At 33.3% G+C, this 24,512-nt stretch overlaps 1 protein-coding gene and 1 long non-coding RNA gene across 3 annotated transcripts in view; one reads left to right on the top strand and one right to left on the bottom strand.

Moving 5' to 3' along the window:
* Positions 1–24,512, top strand: part of LOC140450276 (probable ATP-dependent RNA helicase DHX35) — a 332,996-nt gene that overhangs the window by 170,874 nt on the left and 137,610 nt on the right. The window contains exon 1 of one of the 2 annotated variants that reach the window (XM_072543803.1): positions 18,410–18,430. The exons of the other annotated variant lie outside the window; for it this stretch is intronic. Coding sequence (XP_072399904.1) covers positions 18,425–18,430 — 6 coding nt within the window. The 5' untranslated portion in view covers positions 18,410–18,424. Of the gene's footprint in view, positions 1–18,409; positions 18,431–24,512 lie in introns of those variants that run through there. 2 annotated transcript variants of the gene reach the window in all.
* Positions 1,224–2,159, bottom strand: LOC140449753 (uncharacterized). Its single transcript, XR_011951878.1, has 3 exons — positions 2,043–2,159; positions 1,642–1,890; positions 1,224–1,576 (listed from the first exon to the last, which is right to left on the bottom strand). It is a non-coding gene; the product is annotated as an uncharacterized lncRNA (long non-coding RNA).

The raw sequence follows: 24,512 nt of genomic DNA, 5'->3' as shown, positions 1-24,512 counted from the left end.
TCCCGTCGTATTTATTAAACACCGCGAGCAAGGCCTTTAGATCGTACCATTTCCAATCCTTCTCCAATTCAAATACATTTCCAAACTTCTTGTAGATAGCAGTATAATCTGAAGGTAAAATAATTCTGTCGTGTCTCCGTAAGTCTTTTTCAATTCGTCCGAAGACGCGATCAGCAGGCAAATAAGAATGACCACGCACAGGAAAAACGATTTCAATTTCTTTAATATGCATGGGTGACTCCGTATACAGCCAGTACATTAGGAGGTGCAGGATGTGGCTATTCTTATTTTGACCGCCACATCCATCACAAAACAAACGAATTTTCGTTACGGATTCATTGAACTGAGAGTGCTTTAAAAAATAAAGAAGCGCTGACCCAACCTTGTTTGATCCTCGGCCGGAAAGGTTCTCAGTCCAAATATAAAAGTTTGGCATCCTGGCATCTACATCAACTACACAAAAACAATAATAAGCTATTTGGAGAGAGTAAAATGTTTCCTGTATGGGAATTTTTGGCAGATTTTGAACTTGTTGGAGGTCAAAACAGTAAGTAACTTCGTTGTCTCGCTTTTCTTTCATTAGTAAATTAAACTGTTTGGCCTTATGTTGATGAACTTTTAAATCACGTTTGGCCTCATCGTCTGTTGGATTATTTTTTCTTCGAAATTTTGTGCGTTCACAGTAGCTACATACATCTATAGCAGGTGAACCGAATCCAAGATTAACACGTTAAGCCCCAGACCATCATGATATAAGTCTTCTGTCAGACCGGAACATTTTTTTTAATAATTTTGAAATAAGAATGTGTATAACTATTTATTTCTATTCTAAAATAAAAAAAAAAAAATACATTTTTTACGTAAAAAACAGCATGTACCAACATGGTACACACTGTCTATTTATAATTATTTTTGTAATTTGTTTTAATGTGGACCATGTGTGCCATATTGGCTCACAACCAGGAAGATAATCAAAAACTTCTCCCTAAGATATTTTAAGTTTAAGAAATACAAAAACAATTTATTTTTTCAAAGAACATGTATGAATATTCACAAAACATTTAACACATATATATGCGGTAGTAGCGGCACATGCCGGACAAAAAGTGTACACCCTTTTGGCAACGGAACACCACACTTCGCTGTGGCCTGATAGGTACACACGGTCCCACATAAAACTATAAGTGTGTGCCAGTGTGGTACACATGGGGCTTAACGTGTTAAACTGCGTAGAAAAAACTTTATGAAAATAACAATATTTCACTTGAAACTCGACATCTGCTTGATCATTATACGTCTTCCACATTTTTCTTATGGTTAATGACGAATGCAAATAGAGCCTTTTAGATTTATTGCGGTTATAATGACTCTCTTGGGCTTTAAAATTACCAATGAATTGTTTTACTCGTTCAAATTTAGGTAGTTGTTTTTGAGAACGCCTGTCACCGCCACTTTTATCTCCAACGCTTTCTCCGATTAGAGTTTTACGTGAATTAATAAAACACGTCGAGCTTTCACTTCAAACAGTTTTAAGAAAAAGTCTGCAAACAACAGAATATCTTCCCTTCTTACCGACCTGCAAAACAATCATATCCCTTTAATAAGAAACTATTATAGTCAAATTGGTGTTAATAAACTTACAGTATACTGAATTTGAAAATCGTGTGGCTTAAAGGTAGTCGCATTTCTCTTTCGGTTGCTTACAGGCTTAGAAACTTTCAGTAAAGACGCTAATCTTACATTTTGCTTATTTTTGGAATTATCCTTGTAGACATAACGTTTAACGTGTTTTAAGGTTTGAAGGTCGATTTCCTGGCATCTGTAATTTTGTTTTTATTATGTTGGCATGGAATTTCCCAACGCACCAAATTTAGGTCCGTAGATACATATCTAAAACCAATACTTACGTAAAAATCCAAAAGTATGGAAAGAAATTTAAGTAAAAAAAGGCATTTTATTCAATACATTAATTTACACGGTAACGGTACTGTAATAATTGCCATTTTTAACCTCAAAAAAATATTGCCGACTACTCAACTTACTTTGCGTTCCTTTTAGTAATTTTCTCATTGGTATTCGATCTTGAACTCTTGCGAGTGCCCACATTGTGCTCTGACACAGTAACACCTTCATTTACATCTATTTTAAACTATAACAGTAACAAATTGACACACGCTGCCACGATGAACAATGATTGAAAACTAAAGGATTTATACGGATCTGTCACATTTTGAAACAAAACATGGACATGTTGCCTATTGAAAAATACCAGTTGGTAGACTTGTTACGTTTTATAAAATATATGCAAAGTATTGTGTGTATTTACAAGGGACATGTTGTGATTTGAATAATAAATTGTTAGTTTAGATGTTGCTTTACGTCTAAGGAACGCAACGCCATCTTTACTTAAAATTCGGAAAAATTCGACTTGTTGCCTTTTGAAAAATAGCTCCTCCTATATACTAGTATATACATATTTTCAGATCTTTTTATTTTTGTAGTTGTTACCATACTTAGAAGTTGTACATTCTTAATAAATAAATTTTGTTACGAAATTAAATTTTTTAAAAATCCGTTTTCGGCTTTGACATTCGTAACTCTGGTGTTTCTTATAATTGTCACTTAACTATTTATAATTAAACAATTAAACTGTTAATAATTTTACTGCACAAAATTTGCATATTTGTGGAAAAATTTAAAAATTCTTTCGGTATAATTTATTAAACCGAAAGTTCCACTTTACACTTTTGGAACAATGAATACCAGCTTTTGTCATATAAGATTTGAAAGTGTTTTCGATTTTCCATTCCAAACAATGGAAGTCAGTGGTGAAAATGACGTCGAATTGATTCCAAATGAGTTTAGTGAATTGCTAAAACGTCTAATTATGAATGATTACCTCTAAAGTCAAGAGAGAGGTATGAATTGGTCTACAATTTTTTTTCTAAAATGGAATAATCGTAAGCATGTGCGTAATATAAATAAGTTCATAAGTAATGTATCCATTCAGATTATTTTAACATAATAAATGCCTGCAGAAAGAATAGTTTACATACCACGATTCAAAAGTGATTTTACGCAGAATTCCAGGACTTGCTTTCGATCGTCCTGTAAATTTCCTACATCCCGTAAAATATCGCTTTCAGAACTCATTTCGTAAATTACTATTTTGATGGATGTCACATAAATTATTTGCTTTGTAAATTTTTAATAAGCATTGTTTTTATATACCTACTTTGTTTTTATTAAAATATCGTTTCCATTATTAACAAGTACCTATATTAAGTTATCCATTCGTCCAATGTCATTAGTAGGTTGAAGAAAAACTGTAAAAGGGTTACCCTTACAATACAAACAATAACTACGTGTACATGTTTTTATTTTTCTGATTTATGGATTATTTCCCACTAACATTAACAATACGATACAATAATTGTGTTTGGTATTGTTGTGCCTGTTTACAATAAACTCTTCAAATAGATTACTGTCATTAACAGACTGAAAATATACATCGTGTTTTCTAAAAATAAAAACAATTTGTGGAATTGCTACCCAGAAAATGATTTCGTAATTGATAAAGACTTGTTATATATTTAAAAATAGCAACCCAAGAACTGAAAAATTATTTTTACACAGTGTTTTATACCGACTGGATTTTTTATATAAACAGTACGCTTGTAAAAACTACCCGGGTCAGTAGAGAAAATATGTAGTTACCTAAAAAATGCAATTGTTTGTAAATATGTAATTATATATTTCTTTGTCAATCAATTAATGCTATTACCTTATAATTGAACAGCAAAATGTTTTCCAGTCAGAACTTTCTTAAGAATTCGAAATATATGACGCTTGGTTCAAGCAAAATTAGACGAATGAGTTGTTTCAAATAGATACCCCAATACCTACTACAAAGCTCCTTCGTGTATAACTAGGTAGTACTCGCACCAGATTTTTTCGCTACCAAACCAAATCTATTTTCAGTTTTGTTTTCTTCTTTTTACCCAGATGTGCGTAATATTCTCCATTAAGCACCCAAACATTGCGCAGTAAGCAATTAAAAGAGTACATTTGGAATCTTTATTTTAAATTTTCTGAGAAAATCTAAAGCTTTCTCATGCTCAGTTCTTCATGTAAAGTGTTTCTTGCGCTCTGATCTACATCATCCCTCCATCTCAAAAGTGGTCTGTCTCTACCTACACCTATTTCCCAAGCAGCAGCGATGAGAGGGTTCGTTTGAAAAGATAGTTTTTATTCGCACTTGACAGTGTCCTACCCATCTTACCATACCTATTTTTATATAGGGATATTACAACCCCGCCATATTACCTCTGAATTTTTTACGACCTCAAAACTTTTGAGTTCCTCACGCAAAGTTTTGAGCAGTATTTATATCTTTAGTTTCGCTGCTCAAGATCGATAGCATTACGTTGGTTTTATTTATCAACTCATAGTATCTTTACTAATGCCGGCGTTACACAATCCGCTTTCAACGGTCCGGCGAAACGGGACCGGTTTGGAGGGATGATTCAAACACGTGGTTTTTAATGTGTGCTGCCACATTGTTCTGGTGGCGACGCCACCGGAACTACAGGCTATCTCTTCTTAGTCACTGCTAAGCAGTTGTTGTTTGGGCTGTTTATGTTTCCATCGGTGGGAAACATCATACCTTATAATCTCTCGCAGGATGTGGTTGGGATGGTCCATTAGTTCGACGAATTTTGTTCTTGCTTTGTCGTCCATCTAGTCTATTACTAGTAATAATAATCTGTTGAGTATCTCTAAAAAAAGAATCTTTCCGTTATTGATCGCATTGACTGACGTTCGCTGCTTTTCCTAGTGCTCCGTTGTGGACAGCTTTTTTTTTGTTAGTTTTGCATGTCTGTCCACATGCGAGAGATGCGTATGTCAGGTTTGTCTTTTGTACTGCTCGTGTAACATGGAATATGAACGTGAGTTCTTTGTCCACGGTGACCCCCAAGTACCTTATTTTATTTGACCATCCGATGGCAGTGTCCAACATCTCAACACAATTTTTTACTGTTCTATCGTCTAGTGCTATCTGAAGTTTTATAGTTGCAATGTCTTAGTTTCTAAGCTAGGCCACGATGGACGTGTCGTCTATATAAAGGCTGATCATGATTCCTGTTGTTCTGGTGGCATCTACTGTGTATATGTTTTACATCTGCGGGAACAGAACAGCTCCCTATGGTACTCTTGCCTCTGAAATTCCGAATTAGGATAGGACTTGTCGTATGCAAATCATGAATTTTCGGTTGGCGAGGAGAGTAGCTTTGTCATGGCATTGCTGTGCCCATAGTTCTTCATTTTGTATATCAGTCTTTAGTGCCAGACTCTGTCGAATGTTTTGCTTACATCTAGGAAAGCTGCTCTGGTGTAGTGTCGTCTATCGTTGAAGACTGCTGCAATGTATTTTGTAGCCTGAGTACCTGATTCGCTTGAGTGTCTGGCTGTAAATCCGAATTGGGTTTCTGGTAACATCTGTAGTCTTTCTGTTTCCTCTTCGAGCCTTAAGACTATCACTCTTTCAGCAATTTTGCTGACTGCTGACTGCTGATAGTAAGCTTATTGGCCTGTAGTACTGTGGGAAAATGCTGTTTTCTCCTGGTTTATGGATTTTGATCACATGCCATGATCTCCAACTTCCTCTTCGAAGTCAGAGTCTTCTTGTTGGTGATTGTTTATGGAATAATGTCTTTCTAGTATGGTTCACATGACTTAGGCCTTGTCTTCGGTGGCGTATACTATACCGTTTTCTCCATGTAGAGGTGACATAAGTTTCCTATCATTTCTTATGATTTTCTGTAGTTTCCACACATGGTCCATGTTTTTGCTGTTTTCTTCTTGTTGCTTCACATGGTTATCCCATTTCCCTTTCGCGTGTTTTTGGAGCTCGTCTTTGATCTGCTTATTTAGTCTGTTTGCTTTGTTCTTGTCTCTTTGGGCTCTTGTTCTTCTGGCTCTTTTCTTTGCTCTGTTCTTCTCCCTAGTTATTTCCTTTAGCTCTTTGCTGATATATCCGAATCTACCTCTGTTGCTTTTATGTTCCTCTTCGGTAGTACTGTTGTTATTGGCTTCTCTTCTGGGCTGTTATGGTTAGGATGTTTCCGATTCTTTCGCCGACTAGTCTTTTGAAGGTTGGTCATTTTGTCTTATTCCTTTTTTGAGTTGGAAGGTAGACTTTTTCCCTTGTGCCAATCTCCAATAGGATAGAATTACGGTTGCCTGCTCCATCGTTCAGTGACTGTATTTCTGTCTGGAGTCTTAGATACTTTGTTATAGCTATGTCTGGGTGAGTGGGTAGATTATTGCCTTCAGGGAAGTGCGCTGGATCTATTGGCCCGATCACCGTTGTTCCATCTCTGTTTTCGGGATAGCTGACTAGTTAATCCCCATCAAGCAGCACTTAATTGTAACGTAGAAATTAATTAACGTTCTCTGTTTAAATTGCAAGGCATTTAAGTTTAAAGGTAAAGCTCCTGGATTGTGTTGCGCCAGTGGCCAAGTCAAATTGACGCCATATATTGGTTTCCAAAAATGGACCTAATTCTATTTTTTCTACTTGTATGGCTAAGGCAGGACAACGTCTGTCGGATCAGCTAGTAGTATATAAATCGAATAAAACAAGAAACTTAAATATTAGGACATACTTTCTGTATTTCACTGAAAATTAATTCTTGCGACAATTAAGATTAGATAGGATAAACTGATAGATAGGTACCCTTAAATCATTTATTGCTCCTATTTTAAGATTATTAGTAATTTATTTGAGTATACTTTGAATATTTGTTGAAGCATTAATTATTTATGAAATATTTTAAACAATTAAGATTAGATAGAATATACTGAATAGGTTTAAATAATTTGCTGGTTCTATTTTAGGCTTCTTTAAAAACCATTTTGTCATATTTTGAATATTTGTTAAGGAAATACCTAACTTTATTGTTTAATTTTAATTTAAATGGCAAGACGAAGGTTGTAGTATATTGCGTAAAGAATACAGATTTGGTTTGAGTTGCTTGTTATTTATGTAAAATAATTTGCAATTCTAGAGGATTTGAATATATTTGTTACAACTCGTCAACTCTTAAACTGTTTTTTAAAATTTGTTAATGTACCATATCTAATGAATAAAGTGCGGTTAGTTGTATAAATGTTGAGATAAATTTGGCTTTGTATATTCAGTACTTCTCTCGACGAAAAGACAATAAATAGGAATAAGAAATTTCACAACAAAACGCCAAGGTTCTTCAAGAAAGTAAAAGAAAAATGCAAATTAAAGAAAAAAGTATATCTAGAAAAAAAATGCTTTTTCATTAATAATTGGAAATATTTTAAGTGTAGATTCCTGAGCTCAAAATATTAAGATTTAACCCAAATAACTTAAATAATAATAAAATGTGGCCTTACTGAGTTACAGGGTGTTTTATTTAAAAAAAAAATGTCAAAGGTAAATGGGCAAGAACAGACACAGAAAAATCTGAGACATTCGCTGAACATCTTTCTACAGTATTTAGTCCATTTAACAGAGTAGTGCCATTAGAACAAGAAGAACCATTTAATTCTTTTCTTGGGGCTCCATATCAAATGGAACTACCAATCACCAAGTTTAATATTAAAAAAGTAAAACAGATAATAAAGAATGAGATACAACCCAATAAGGCTCTGGGATTCGACCTCATAACGGGTAAGATCCTCCAGGAACTAACCAATGACTGTTACAGAATAATCACTATGATCTTCAATGCTATGCTTAGTCTGCATTACTTCCCTCTGCAATGGAAAGTGGCACAGATTATACTCATTCAAAAACCTGGTAAAGATCCAAAAGATGTCAACTCATACCGACCGATTAGTCTACTCCCAGTCATCTCTAAGGTCTTCGAAAAACTTCTGCTACGAAAAATCAAACCAATATTGGACGAAAAGTGTCTCCTACCTGACCATCAATTCGGTTTTCGTAACCAACATGGTACAATCGAACAAGTTCACAGACTATACACAACAATAAGAAGTAATCTCGAGAACAAGCAATACTGTACTGCAGCCTTTTTAGACGCCTCTCAAGCTTTTGACAAGGTGTGGCATACAGGACTTCTGTACAAATTAAAGAAAAATTTACCTTACCCTTACTTTAAACTGCTTCAATCATACCTTACAGAAAGGAGATATCTGGTAAAATATAGTGAAGCCTATACAAAACTCTACCCCATCCTATCTGGTGTACCTCAGAGTAGTGTGCTCGGACCGATTCTGTACCTGATATATACGGCTGACTTGCCAATAAGCAATAACCTAACGCTTGCAACATTCGCAGATGATACTGCTTTCTTGGCCTCTCATAGCAACCCAATAATAGCATCAGAGAGACTGCAACTACATCTGAACAAAACAAATGAATGGCATAAACTCTGGAGAATTAAAGTAAACCCCTCAAAATCCACACAAATTACATTCACTCTAAGAAGAGGTACATGTCCACAAGTTAACCTCAATGGACATCCTTTGCCCCAAAAGCATGACGTAAAATACTTAGGTATTCACCTTGACAAACGTCTAACTTGGACCAAACATATATGGACGAAAAAGCTTCAATTGGGAATTTTATACAGAAAACTTTACTGGATGTTGGGAAAAAACTCTCACCTAACGATTGACAACAAGCTGCTGATATACAATACAATAATAAAACCCATTTGGACATATGGCTCACAGCTCTGTGGTTCAGCTAGCAAATCTAATATTATGATAATACAAAGATTCCAATCCAAAACTCTGAGAACAATCGCTAATGCACCTTGGTATATCCAGAATGATGCAATACATAGAGATCTTCAGGTACTAACAGTCTCTGAAGAGTGCAAAAAATCCTCTGAACAATATCAAAACAGGTTGCGGGTGCATCCTAATACCCTGGCACACAATCTTCTCAACAACCAACAAGCGAAGAGATTGAAGCGACATGACCCCTTGGACCTACCTCAACGATCCTGACAGAGCCTACATCAGTGGGAGTTACGCCTTCAACAGCACCCAGCCATTGTGATCAGTGCCGCTTTTAGTGCTCGCGTATCAGTGTATGTGCGCATCCTACCGGTAAACAAGCCAATTTGTGTCGTGATGATTTGGTCACTGTAAAGACAAAAAAAAATACCATATCTAATGAAGGAAGTGCGGTTAGTTGTATAAATGTTAAGATAAATTTGGCTTTGTATATTCAGTACTTCTCTCGACGAAAAGACAATAAATAGGAATAAGAAATTTCACAACAAAACGCCAAGGTTCTTCAAGAAAGTAAAAGAAAAATGCAAATTAAAGAAAAAAGTATATCTAGAAAAAAAAATGCTTTTTCATTAATAATTGGAAATATTTTAAGTGTAGATTACTGAGCTCAAAATATTAAGATTTGACCCAAATAACTTAAATAATAAAATGTGGCCTTACTGAGTTACAGGGTGTTTTATTTAAAAATTTAAAAACTGTTTGTACCCAGTACTTTAAAACTATTTGGCATATCCTTGTCATACTTACTTGTAGCAGGAAGTGGAGATAGTGTACACCCTGCTTAATTAGATTAAATAAACGGTTCTGGCTACTACCAGACACGTACAACAGGGGGAAGTGAAAGCTTTACCCTTCCCAAATTCTACGCCACTTGCGGAATTGCTATTTTAGCGCAATTTTTAGATTCTCCAATACTTTCTGTGTAAATAATATATTCTTTACAGGGAACGATAAAGCCATTACTTTCCGAGATATTTAAAGTTATGCGGTTTGAAGTGCTGCGGTACAGATAATGCATTAGTTTTGTCAGTGTTTTTGGGTCATACGATTGCATTTATTACGCAAATCAAATTTTAATCGCTATCAACAACAAAACATAATGTTATAAATTGAAATTTCTTTAAATGAATAGATGCATTCAACATTTAAAAACAAATTGTGGTTCTAAAAAGAACTATTTTGTTTTAATCTAAATAAAACGACAATTTTAGTAACACGAAAATATCAAAAAACACATTTTAACTAAACCTTTTATAACAGATGTTCGATGTAAAGCCCATTTACCTCAAAAAGCTTATGAATTCTTCCGTTAAACGATCTTCTAACTTTAAAAAATATGTTTGGCTGATTGGTAATAAAATTAGCGGAATTTATTATTAGCTGCCATAGTGATTGACGATTATTTAATTCTTTTGAGTATACCAGTGATTTTGTATACCTCTAGAAATAAAAATCTAAGTGATTACATCGGGTGTTGTAGGCGGCCACCGAACTTCACTACCTCTGCCAATCCAACGATGAGGAAATTGCTGATAGTTCCATATTATTAAAGGCCAATGACGCGTAGCTTTATCCTGCATGAACCACATATTTATTCTTTGATTAAGTGACAAATCTTCTAGACAGTCGAAAAGTGTAGTTTGTAGAAACTGTAAATACGAGTAACCATTCAAATTTACTGGTAATTCATAAGGACCCCACAAACTATCTTTAAATATACCGCATCATACACTAATTTTAAATTCATGTTAAAAATGTGATTCTATAGAAAATGTCACACCGAGAGAGCAGTACGGCTAATATAGGAATGCACAATTGCCGGATTTCACAGGTCCCTTAAGCTAGCGGGGACACATGAGCGGAATCCAATTTAACCTACGTAATATTTTTTCACCAATTTTTCACTAATTTATTACCACCCTAATAATTTTTCACCACCAAACCAACCTTAAGGAGAGCGATTCTGCTGGCTTAAGGTTCAATCTAGCAGAATTCAAAAAAAAAACTTTTTGTTGATGGCATATTTTTTTACCAATTTTTCACTAATTTATTACCACCCTAATAATTTTTCACCACCAAACCACCCTTAATGGGAGCGATTCTGCTGGCTTAAGGTTTAAGCTAGCAGAATTCAAAAAAAAACTTTTTGTTGATGGCATATTTTTTTACCAATTTTTCACTAATTTATTACCACCCTAATATTTTTTCACCACCAAACCACCCTTAATGGGAACGATTCTGCTGGCTTAAGGTTCAATCTAGCAGAATTCAGAAAAAAAACTTTTTGTTGATGGCATATTTTTTCACCCATTTTTCACTAATTTATTACCACCCTAATATTTTTTCACCATCAAACCACCCTTAAGGGGAGCGATTCTGCTGGCTTACGGTTCAAGCTAGCAGAATTAAAAAAAATATTTATGATATACCACAGTGTTCTGCTAGGTTTTTACGAATTTATTACAACTTTAGTAATTTTTCACCCCTTACTACCTCTTTAACAAAAATTAAATAAATTTGTTTTTTTCAAAAATACTTCAATACATTTACACGGTGTGTGTGTGTGTGTGTGAAAAACACTTCTGTTGTAATAATTGGTATATTTAATTAAAAATTACTACTTACCTATTACTTATTAATTACTTACTAAAAGTATTACAAATTTCACTGAAGATGGACTGATAAGTCCAAAAACGTTTTGAACTTAATCCTTTAGGATTTTTAAAATTTAATTAAACATACCAATCACAGCAGTGTTTTACTTCAATGTTCGAGTTTTTTAACTATATGATATACAGCCAACTCACGGGAATGATCCCTTTTTAAATTGTAAAATTTTGTTAAAAAATAGGCAATGTACAAAACAACAATATTGCAATGTTTAGCATATAAAAAAGTTGGTGAAGTTGGTGTTTGTGTAAATTCTAGCATTTAAAGATGTAAACTACTTTCCTTATTTGAATTTCTAGTATTTATGGGAATTATCTTCCACACTGACACATACGGATTTCAAGATTGGAGGGTTATTGGAAAACAGATCCACTATTCAACTTAAAATCTTTTTTGCAGAACATCGGAAGAGATCTTTTTCTTATAATTTTAAGGTGCTTAATCTTCATCCATAATCCAATGGGACCGAATGTTATTCCTAAAGATCGGTTTTATAGAATAAGAACAGTTATAGACTTTTTAATAATAAAGTGACTGCTCTGCGTTATCCAGTAAAAGAATTATCGCTAGATGAATCGATGGTACCGTGGAAAGTTAGACTTAGTTTTAAACAATATACTAAACAAAAGACATAAAAGACGATATCAAGGTTAGAATTAATTCGTAAATTAATTTATAAAAAGGCAAAGAAAGACGGAATATCGCACGCGAACATTTACCTATAAATAATTGCTAATAAATCGGACAAACGCGAAAGGAAAACGAAAAGATGCAGAGTATGTCCTATCCTGAAAATAAGAAAAAACCCAATTTATGAGTGTGTGGATTGTGCCGAGAAACCAGATCTCTCCGTGGGCGATTCTTTTAAACATTTCCATAAAAAAAAATAAATAAGTTAATATATTTTTGTAATAACCTTTAATTTTTACCTATATTCAACTGACAATGAATGAAAAATCGACAAAGAATTAAAATACAAATATCTTTAAATTTTTAAAATGCTGGTAATATAAATTTATTTTATTACGCAAATAATCTATATCAGCTGTTCTGACCAACCGGTAATTTCGGTCTCATATTTGAATATACCTACTTAAAATATTTATATCCTAAAATGTTTTCCAATATAAATTCTTTATGTTATACACCTAATCTTAAAATTATGTTTTGACCAATCGTTAATACTCTTCTTATTTAAATAATATTAAAATATTAAATACCTAACTTATTTTTCAAATTTTCATCTACCTAATGAATACAAATCTTTTAACAATAGGTGCGCACGGTCCCGACGACCCTCCTTTACAATCAGATAAATAATGTAATAGACGTAATAAAATTATTTCAATTTGAATATTTCTTACCTGGTAATTTATTCTGTGAAATATAAAAATTCCATTGTATTTACTCAAACTCAACTTGATTTCAGTTATTTTATATTCATAAAAGGGACTAACGATTCGATTTCGCTTAGCCATGTAATACGACTCGAATCAGAGTCAATTTTTTAAAACAGGTAAAACTTATAGTTTTTGGAATAAAGTGTTTTCATATTTTTAATATTTAAACATTGAAAAATACATATTAGTTAGTATAGAATAACATTTGAAAATGTTTTTCAATTAGGGTAGTTGAGAAAAACATGACTAGGCTGCTAAAAATATAGTAAAATTCTAGCAGAGCACTCTTGTGTTTTCAAAAAGATTTTTTATTCACCTAGCGTCAATGTGTATCTTGTTGAATGTTTCCCATTAACTGAGGCTTAGGGAGTCAAAAATTATAAGGGTGGATCAAATTTAGTAAAAACCAGGCAAGCAATTTATATTTTCAGTTACAAGTAGAATACAGTAAAATTATAAAAATAGATTTTTTATCACCTTAAATTTTAACGTAGTAGAATTATTGACTCCTCATAGAAGGTAGTTAAAGGGTGAAAAATTACTAGGATGATAATGTATTAGATACTGTAGTATCTCATATTTCCGAAAAGATTTGCTTTGCATTCAACCAGCGTAAATGTGTAGATGGTGGAGTTGGTGAAGTTGGTTAACATTTAGTAAAAACTAACCCGAGAGTTTCTTATTTTATTTATAAATAGTATTTAGTAAAATTATAAAACAAAACTTTTTCACCTTTAATTTAAACGTAGCAGAACTATTGACTTCCACTAAGGGTTAGTCGAGGGATAAAAAATTACTAAGTTGGTAATAAATTCGTAAAAACTTAGCAAAACACTGTGGTATATCATAAACAATTTTTTTTAATTACGCTGGCTCGAATATTAAGCTAGCAGGAACGTTTCCAAATAAGATTGGTTTAGAGATGGAAACTTATCAGGGTAAAAATACTTTTTTATGTCAGTTATAAGTAGAGGATAGTGAAATTGTAAAAAAGATTTTTTTCACGTTAAATTTTAACCTAACAGAATTATTGACTTATCACAAGGGGTAGTTAAGGGGTGAAAAATTACTAGGATGGTAATAAATTCGTAAAAACCTAGCAAAACACTGTGGTATATTATAAATATGTTTTTTTAATTCTGCTAGCTTGAACCGCAAGCCAGCAGAATGGCTCCCCTTAAGGGTAGTTTAATGGTAAAACAATATTAGGCTGGTAATAAAGTAGTGAAGAATGGGTGAAAAAATATGCCATCAACAAAAAGTTTTTTTTTTGAATTCTGCCATCTTGAACCTTAATCCAGAAGAACCGCTCCTATTAAGGGTGGTTTGGTGGTGAAAACTTATTAGGGTGGTAATAAATTAGTGAAAAATGGGTGAAAAAATATGTCATCAACAAAAAGTTTTTTTTTTGAATTCTGCTAGCTTGAACCTTAAGCCAGCAGAATCGCTCCCATTAAGGGAGGTTTGGTGGTGAAAAATTATTAGGGTGGTAATAAATTAGTGAAAAATTGGTGAAAAAATATGCCATCAACAAAAGTTTTTTTTTTGAATTCTGCTAGCTTGAACCTTAAGCCAGCAGAATCGCTCCCCTTAAGGTTGGTTTGGTGGTGAAAAATTATTAGGGTGGTAATAAATTAGTGAAAAATTGGTGAAAAAATATGCCATCAACAAAAAGATTTTTTATTTTATTATTCTGCTAGCTTGAACCTTAAGCCAGCAGAATCGCCCCCATTAAGGGAGGTTTCGTGGTGAAAAATTATTAGGGTGGTAATAAATTAGTGAAAAATGGGTGAAAAAATATGCCATCAACAAAAAGTTTTTTTTTTGAATTCTGCTAGCTTGAATCTTAAGCTAGCAGAATCGCTCCCCTTAAGGTTGGTTTGGTGGTGAAAAATTATTAGGGTGGTAATAAATTAGTGAAAAATGGGTGAAAAAATATTACGTAGGTTAAATTGGATTCCGCTCATGTGTCCCTGCTAGCTTAAGGGTCCTGGATTTCACGCCTTGTGCTTGGCGATACAAACAGGTCCAAGTGGTAGTCACAGAACCGTACCCAGATCTCTACGCCGGGCTCTGTTATTTATTATAAAATAATATATTGATAAAATAATTGCCTTCAAGTAGCCAAATAAGAGGCATGAATTTGAATAAAAAGACCTTACGTTTTTAGCGAGAATTTTATTATAAAACTGTATACTTTATTAAACTAACAAATGTATTTTAAATTACATTTCTTGATAGCTATAAATATACCGGGTGGAACCTCCGGTAACTCGATTTCCGTGCACCCAGCCCAATATCCAAGAAAAACAATTCTCCGTAGAATACTTCTTACACCCTCGTCATATGTGAATATTCTAGAATTTGATTGACACACTCGTTTTTTACGTTTTTTTGGCGATTTCAACGTTCCACTCTGTTCTTTTTCTTTTTTGAAATTGTAAATGCTTCTTTCGCTAACACCAGTCATCAACGAAGTACGTCTTACGGCAGCACTTACATTAAGTTGTTCCGTATTTTGTAAAAAACACAACACATTTAACACTACGAGTTTAGCGCAACCGTTAAATAATTCACCGGATTTAAACTTATGGGACTCCATGCTCTCTGTTGAAACTCGGACTAAATTTTGAAGTGTAGTTTTGTTTTTCAAAAGCACTTTCACCCTAAGGATGGGTAGGGGGTGAAATAGGGAAAGCTTGGAGTTTATCAAATACTAATTATGACAAACAAGTTTATGGCCATATTTAGGTGATTATGTTAATGATGGTAATTTGTAGCAGAAGTTTTACAAAAGAAATGAAGACCTATTTATAGAAACAACATAACTATATTTTTAATATTTTACATCCAATAGAAAAAATCTAATTTCTATGAAAGAATTGGAAATTTGAATATTATATATAATATCTATAAATAATATCATTTCCAAGTTTCCAAATTCTTTCTTAGAAATTATGTAGGTTTTTTCTATTTTATGTAAAATATTAAAACTAGAGTTATTGTATGTTGTTCTTGTAAAGAGGTGTTCAAATGTTACTCTTATGAATATGATTCAATTGTATATCTCATGCTGACGTTTTATATGCAAATTCATAGTTTTCGTTGTCAATAACTCATCAATGCCTTTTTATTCTACTGTATACGTATACATGATATAAAATATTTTACTCGTACTGCCAGCAGATGCATTTTATCAAAGCCGGTCCTCTGAGACAATGAGCAATCAACAGCGGGAGAAAACCGACAACCCTGCGCGTTTATTCTCCATAAGAAAAGCATTGCCGTATCTTACCCGTACTGCACTCTCAGTGTGGCTGTTTCTCCAATTAAATACTCCTCTACGTGTACATCTGGCCTCATTAGTATAAAGATTTTTTTCAATAAAATTACGATTTTGATTTTTTTTATTTATCATCCACAATATTTTTCTAGTAGCGATCAAAATTTTATCTGCGTAATAAATGCAATCCTGTGACCGAAAAACACCGACATAATAATTAATACATTAATGAAAAGATCTGTGATAATCGAAAAATTGTGATAAAATAGCAATTCCGCCAGTGGCGTAGAATTTGGGAGGGTTCAACCATTCATTTTTCCCTGTCGTACGCCTCTGGTACTTAGCTTAAATGAAAAAATTTAATTTTTTAATTTAAGTCATAACAAAAGAACTATTAAATGCAAGCTCAGAAGTGGCAACCGCTAACAGGAAACGAAAATCCAAAATAAGTGTAGAATCACAAAACATGCTGAAACAAAGAAAATATCTTTTGAGACAAAACAAAAGAGACACTGCAGAATTTAAGGAACTTAATTGAGTAATAAGAAAACAGATAAAAGAAGACATTAAAAAAACATCAAGAAGACCGTATAGAGCAAGTGATAGAGAAAAACCGAAGTCTCAAATGAACCAAACCGAAACTAGGAAAGAAAAACATAATAACCATTAAAAATGAACAAGGACAACTAGAAGAAAGTAAATCTAATATAGCAAACTCAATTGAAAAGTTCTACGCCGATCTGTATCGTTCCAAAAACGATCCCCCTAACTCTTCAAAGCAGAACTTGAAAAGGCAGATAACAAATGTCAACTCAGAAGTGATCCCCGAAATAAGCCACGAAGAAATAGAAAAAACAGTAAAAGAAATAAAAAGGAATAAAGCTCCTGGAGGCGATGGAATCCTAGCAGAAATGCTGAAGTAAGACGGAGAAGAAACCATCACATATCTAAAAATACTATTTAATAAATGTCTATTCGAAGGCAACATACCCGAACATTGGAATACTGCTTAAACAATACTAATATACAAAAAGGGGGACACCACAGACCTGAAAAATTATCGACCAATTTCACTTCTTTCATAACTTTACAAAACCTTTACAAAGATTATTACAAACAGGTTAACAATTAAATTTGACGGCTATCAACCAGTAGAATAAGCCGGATTTAGAAAAGGGTACAGCACCTGTGTTCATCTATAAACTTTTAAAAACCTAATAGAAAAGACTAACGAATACAATCTCCCATTATGTCTGGCTTTTATAGATTATGGAAAAGCTTTTGATAGCGTAGAACTGTGGGCAATAGAAGAAACATTAGTCAACAACCGGATCGACTCCAGGTACAGAATATTAATACATATTATTTGCGAACAAGCTGAAATGATAGTGACGTTGAAGAAGCTCAGCCACTTAACTGGCTGATAGTGGTGGTACTATAACCAACTTGAAAAGACGCGAAAGATGGAAATCAACTAATGTAGCAGAGGGATACGTAGACAATTCTTTAAGAAATAAAATTCACATAGCTTCACAGATTGAAAATGGCCGCAATCAAGTTAATATCTCAAAAAATAGTAAACGTACTGATACGTCTAACACTAATTTCAATACTGCCACTTATGTTAATATCTTAACTATCAATGTAAATAATTGTATTAATTGTGTTATTAATATTCATAAGTAGATTTTTCTAATGTTGAATTCACGAGGGTAACTTGAAAGTGTTTAATACAAGTTCATAAGTAAAGTTTATCCACATATTCTTTTTAACATACAAAACGGCTGCAGAAAAAATATTGTACGTAACACGATCCAAAAGTATATTTATGAGACTCGCAGGATTCCAGGACTCGCCTACGGCTCGCCCTGGAAACTTCCTACTCGTCTCGTAAAATATCACTTTCGGAACTTGTTACGTAAATTACTATAATCCGTGACTTATAAGAAAATATAATAACACGAAAATAATTTTTAGCTTAGTATGAATTATCTGAACGAATTTTATATCTAATAAATAAGATGCCTTGCATAATGTACGAAATAGACGACTTTCACTTTTTTAACTAGGACGCTTTATTCTTCTTGATTTTTTTCTGTATCCTTATTGTCGAGGAATTAAACGACCTCCACATTCATTTTGTAATAATAGGCCAGTAAAGGAAAAAACAGCTGAAAAAATCTTTTACAGGTTTTTGGTGGATCTAAAAGGAATATGAGGGCTAGTTATTGACTAAATTTGGGCAAATATGTAAGAAAAAGTAAAAAATATGCGCGTAAGTATGTACTAATTTACTCAAAATATGCGTATTGTCAATGGAAACATATATTTAATAACGCTATATTAATTAATGTTTATTTAATAATTAGAAAACAATATAAATAAATTTAAAAACTAAATAGGTAGTTGTAATGTACTAATTAATTGTAATGAAAGTAGTAAAAAAGTAAAATACTATTCCTTAGAATTATGGAAACAATAAATGACCAAATGGTTTTCAAAAACTTATGGCTTCGATCTGTGTACATATGTATATACTCAGTGACATTAGAAGTGTTACACCCAGAAGGAATAATTTCTTGAACTTAATTTTTTGTCTCGAGTTCGAAGATACCAAAATTACCACCATGTTAGCGATTTTGACAGGGTTAGAATTATTGCTTATAGAGATATGGGTTTGTCGTATTGCGAAATTTGCCGTCGTGTTAATTGTACGGCAATGACGGTTATGCGTGTCTGTCGTGTGTGGACAAACGAAGGTAGAGGAAAACGAAGAAGACTGGTCAACTGAGGCGTACCACAGAGCGTCAAGATAGGCGCTTTGTATTACTGGCTCTGCGAGACCGTTTTGCTACTACGCGTCAAATTGTTGACCATTGGTTTAGAGTAGTAGGTAGACCTGTTAGTATGCGTACACTATACCGTCGCATTCGAGCCTTTGGACTGGTTTCATTCCGCCTACGACTTCCTTTGACTGAGGACCACTGTCATTAACGTTTGAATTGGTGCAGAGAACGGCAGCATTGGGTGGCAGAATAGCGTAATGTAGCATTCAGCGATGAATCCCGATTCTGTTTAGGAATGCATGATGGTCGTAGGATGGTAAGACCTCGCCGTGGAGAGAGACGAGATATCGGGTTTGCTGTTGAGAGGCATGTACACAGGACAGTTGGAGTAATGGTTTGGGCGGCTAATGCCTATGGTAACCGATCACCATTTGTGTTTATTCGAGGCAATATGACAGCTGCGCGTTCTGTTGATGACATCTTACAAACCACTTTACTGCCTTATCTCGACCTTTTTCAGCAAGATTGCTTGTCAAACTATGGATTTTTTCCAAGAAGCTGGCGTTCATGTTTTGCTGTGGCCGCCCCGTGCTCCGGATTTAAATCCTATCGAACATGTAAAGGATATAATGGGAAGGAGACTGTCCACTTTGCACCATCCTCCACAATCTCTGGCACAGTTAATACATGAAGTTTAAGTTGCTTGGAACGAGGTGTCACAAGAAGACATCGACCATCTCATTTTGTCAATACCTAGACGTATACAGGAGTGTATTCAGCTATGGGGTCGCCAAACACATTATTAACTTTTTTTGATTAAGGTAAACCGACCTAATAACGGCCCAGTTAAGGAATATTAGACGTAAATATTAATGAAACGAAATAATAGAAAAAAATGGATTTAAACTATATTTGATAGCTTGATGTTTTCTTTATCAAAATAATTCATAAAAAAAAATAGAAAATGTGTTTTCTATTCGTCAAAAAATATTGTTTTTACTAAAATGCAAAAAACTTTAATTCCGGCCTGTGTTGAAAAATTAGTAGTAATTCCGGCCTAATGGTGTTTTAATTCCGGATCAAAAAGATTATCTTTTTTTTGTTTTAAACTGTACCCACAATTTTTTGTAAATATGTATTTTAATATTTTCAAAGTAGGTATAAAAAATAAAGAAGCATAAAAACATAATTTTTATATAGAAGAGGCATAGAAAAACTAAATAAAATAAAAAGATGTACCGGGTTTCTCATTATATTTTGACCCCCACTTATTTTCCTTAGTATCGGGAATACAAAAAAAGTTTCACATAAAAGTTGTATTATTTTATCTGTACCGACCAACAATGTAGCAACAGACCAAATTTTGTATACAGGGAGTGCCCAATAAAATGCATCTTCATAATTTCAAATGGGACACCCTGTATTTTTTTATAGTTTTAAATAGCCCTGCATTTCCTGATTACCAATATAACATTGTATAGCATTAGTTTTGTTCTATAAGGGCATATGGTACTACAAAAGGGTAACCATAGGTGGCTATGCAACTGATATTTCAAAATGAAACAATTATTAATTTATTATATACTGTCAGTTCTCATACCGAAATGGGTTATACTGCAGATAAAAAAGTAGACATATTCTCAATTTATGAAAAAAATAATAAAAACAAGCAAGTGGCAAGAAGAGAATATAAGCTGATTTATTCAAATCGACAGACCGTCATGTCATAAATGAAAAAATGTTTGAACGGAAGAAACGTACTATCGTAGGAAATGATGATGAAGATCTTAATACTTTGCTTTACTTTGAAGGTAAAAATTAAATACTTAAATAATAGATTAAAGCCATAATAACATTTTTATTTTAGAAAATTCCGAAACTAGTCTAAACAATGCTACTAATGCATTAGAGAAAAGCCGTGCGACGATATATTTTATGGACAGATGAATCAAATTTTTCAACTTCAGGCATTTTTAATAGAAGAAATAGGTATTTGGGAACAGAAAAATAATAGAAAAAAAAATTAAGCAAATAAAAAAGTCAGGAAGAAAATCAATAAATGTGTGGTGCGGAATGTTTCAAAACAAAGTAGTTGGACCATTGTTTTATGATTATAAATTAACTGGGGAATCATATTTGGACACAGTCTAATGACTGGTGACAGAAGTGGATGAGTTATTAAATCAAAATAATACACAAAATCAATTAAATAGTATGATATGGCAACAAGATGGAGCACCGCCACATAATGTCGTAGCCGTTCAAGAACATTTAAATAATCAATTTAATGTGTGGATTGGCAATAAGGGTACCATTACATGGCCACCAAATAGTCCCGACTAAACACCATGTGATAGCTTTTTATGGGGGTTTTTAAAAGAAAAAGTGTATTTTGATTCAAATACAAATATTAACACTATCACGGCAAAAGTTCGCGCGGAAATTGAAAATTTAAATGGTCATAATAACACAATATCTGACGCATTAGAAAATTTGAGACGAAGATATTACTTGTGCATTGATAACAATGGAGGGCACTTTGAGCATCTATTGTAATCTTAAATGTAGTATTGTATCTTAAATGTAGTATTGTAAATCATTAATTTTGTTGACTTTCTAAATATATTTTTTTCTTATCTTAGTATAGTATAGTAGTACCATACGCCATTATAGAACAAAACTAACGCTACACTATGTTATATATTTCTAATCAGGAAATGCGCTACTCAAAACTATAAAAAAATACAGGTTCTCCCATTTGAAATATTGAAGATGCATTTTATTGGGCACTCCCTATATACAAAATTTGGTCTGTTGTTACACTGTTGGTCGGTACAGATAAAATAATATAACTTTTATTTGAAACTTTTTTTTGTATTCCCGAAATTAAGGAAAATAAGTGGGGGGTCAAAATATAATGAGAAACCCTGTACATACCTAATACATTTTGGACAAAAAAAAAACAGCAAAAAATACTTTCATAACTTACTTAGCAACAGTATTTTTTTTTTCATTTATTGCATGAGAGCATAGAGCTATGAACGACCTACAAATTATTTATCTCAGGTACAGAAAAAACCCCTTTTATTAAAGTACTGAATCGGTACTGTAATCAAACAAACAATTTCCTCTGGATCATACCAAATAATATAATCTTGTCTCTGGCCATCTCAATGATATCCTATTTTTTGCATAGCTTTAATTTTGAATTTATCTTCTGTTATTTCTTCTCACTACTCCTGGAAAATGTTTCTCCTCGGAAACTACAATGACGTAGTGATCTAGTTCGTAGTCGCCCACCTCTAAATTCATAGAATTGTTAGCTTTAGACTTTCTAGTTCTTTTACCTGTTCTTCTGCCAGAACCAACATTTTTGTTCAAAATTTTATTTTATTTTTCATTTGCTCCATCTATCTCTCCTTTTTGTTTTTCTTCATTCTTAATGTTTAGGTTTAATTTAACAGCTTTCGAAATTTTAATTTTTACTGTTTTCTTGCCATCAGATTCTGCATTTTTTTTCGTGACGTTAGGTGCTTTTCTTCTTTCTCTTCAAGCTTTTGTTTTTTTCTTGCTTCCTTTTTTGCCTAAGTCTATTGATGACACATCCTTGAAGACGTACAACTAAAATTTAATTTTTTACCTATAAAACGTTTCTTATACATTTTACAGAGAAATGATTCAAATAAAAGTTGTAGATTTTAATAAGGTCTTTAATTTGCTAGTTTCTTAATTAAAATAAATAAACAATTGACCGACATTATTGAAAAACGACCTTATTTTTGCAGTAATTTATAAATGTTAATAACTTTGTTTTTTCGCAATCGATTCTTTGACGATTCAATTTTAAGATATATTCAGAAAATTTTAACATTTTATCAAAATTTGTTATTAAAAAAACCGTTTAAAAATGGTCTGACTTTTTAGCTTACTTATAAACATTTATAATAGCTTTGATATTTTTTATGTTACGCGCTTATAATTAGGCTCCCTGAAACGATGGTGAAAAATACAATCTTAAAAAAAAAGTACCTCCTATGACTACTAGGTCCCTAAAAAGTACGCCCTAACTCCTCAAAACAGAACTTGAAAAGGCAGATAACAAATGTCAACTCAGAAGTGATGCCCGAAATAAGCCATATAGCCATATAAGCCACGAAGAAATAGAAAGAGCAGTAAAAGAAATAAAAAGGAATAAAGCTCCTGGAAGCGATGGAATCCTAGCAGAAATGCTGAAGGAAAGCGGAGAAGAAGCCATCACATACCTAAAAATACTATTTAATAAATGTCTATTCGAAGGCAACATACCCGAACAATGGAATACTGCTAAAACAATACTAATACACAAAAAGGGAGACACCACAGATCTGAAAAATCGACCCATTTTACTTCTTTCACAACTTTACAAAACCTTTACAAAAATTATTACAAACAGGTTAACAATTAAATTTGACGGATATCAACCAGTAGAACAAGCCGGATTTAGAAAAGGGTACAGCACCTGTGACCATCTATATACTTTGAAAATCCTAATAGAAAAGACTAACGAATACAATCTTCCATTATGTCTGGCTTTTATAGATTATGAAAAAGCTTTTGATAGGTTAGAACTGTGGGCAATAGAAGAAGCATTAGTCAACAACCGGATCGACTCCAGGTACAGAATATTAATACATAATATTTACGAACAAGCTGAAATGATAGTGACGTTGGGTAATGGAATCGAAACAAGACTAGTAAAAATTAACCGAGGCGTAAGACAAGGAGACACAATATCTCCAAAATTATTTACAGCTGACCTAGAAGATATCTTAAGTCAATAGACTGGGAAATTAAGTGAATCCCTATTAACAGAAGATACTTGAACCATCTTAGATACGCAGATGATGTAGTAGTAATAGCCGACACGTGGAATGCACTGAATACAATGATTGAGGAGCTACACACAGAATCCCTTAAAAAGGACTGAAAATGAATTTCAGCAAAACTAAACTAATTTCAAACAAAGATGACAAACCTATAATAAACATCACAGGGACAGAGATAGAACACGTAGATGAATATACATATCTGATTCAAAATGTCAATGTAAGCAAAGAAAATCAGACTACCGAAATAAGCAGATGTGTAAAAATGGGATGGGCAGTATTCGGAAGACTCTCATACGTACTTAAAAATAAAAATATACCCCAAAGACTGCGAACCAAAGTATTTAATTCCTGTATCCTACGTGTACATATGGAGCTCAAACCTGGACATTCACTAAAATAAACATGGAGAAGATCAGACAAACTCAGAGAGCTATGAAACGACAGATGCTGGGTATCTCACTCAAAGACCATAAAACCATTGAAAACATTCGCAATAGAACAAAAGTTACATATGCTGTCGAACAGGCAGCTAAACTGAAATGGAAATGGGCTGGACATAACGAACTTGGATGGTCGATGAAATAAAGAAATCGGGAATTGGCGGCCATATGAAGCCAAAAGACCACGAGGAAGACCGCAAATGCGCTGGAGCAAGAAATAGGTGAGGCCTATATTCGCCAATTCAAATACAGAGAAGGGCTTA

The sequence above is a fragment of the Diabrotica undecimpunctata genome, chromosome 9 (assembly GCF_040954645.1).
Source record: "Diabrotica undecimpunctata isolate CICGRU chromosome 9, icDiaUnde3, whole genome shotgun sequence".
NCBI lineage: Eukaryota > Metazoa > Arthropoda > Insecta > Coleoptera > Chrysomelidae > Diabrotica > Diabrotica undecimpunctata.
This window is presented reverse-complemented; position numbering and strand designations above follow the sequence as displayed.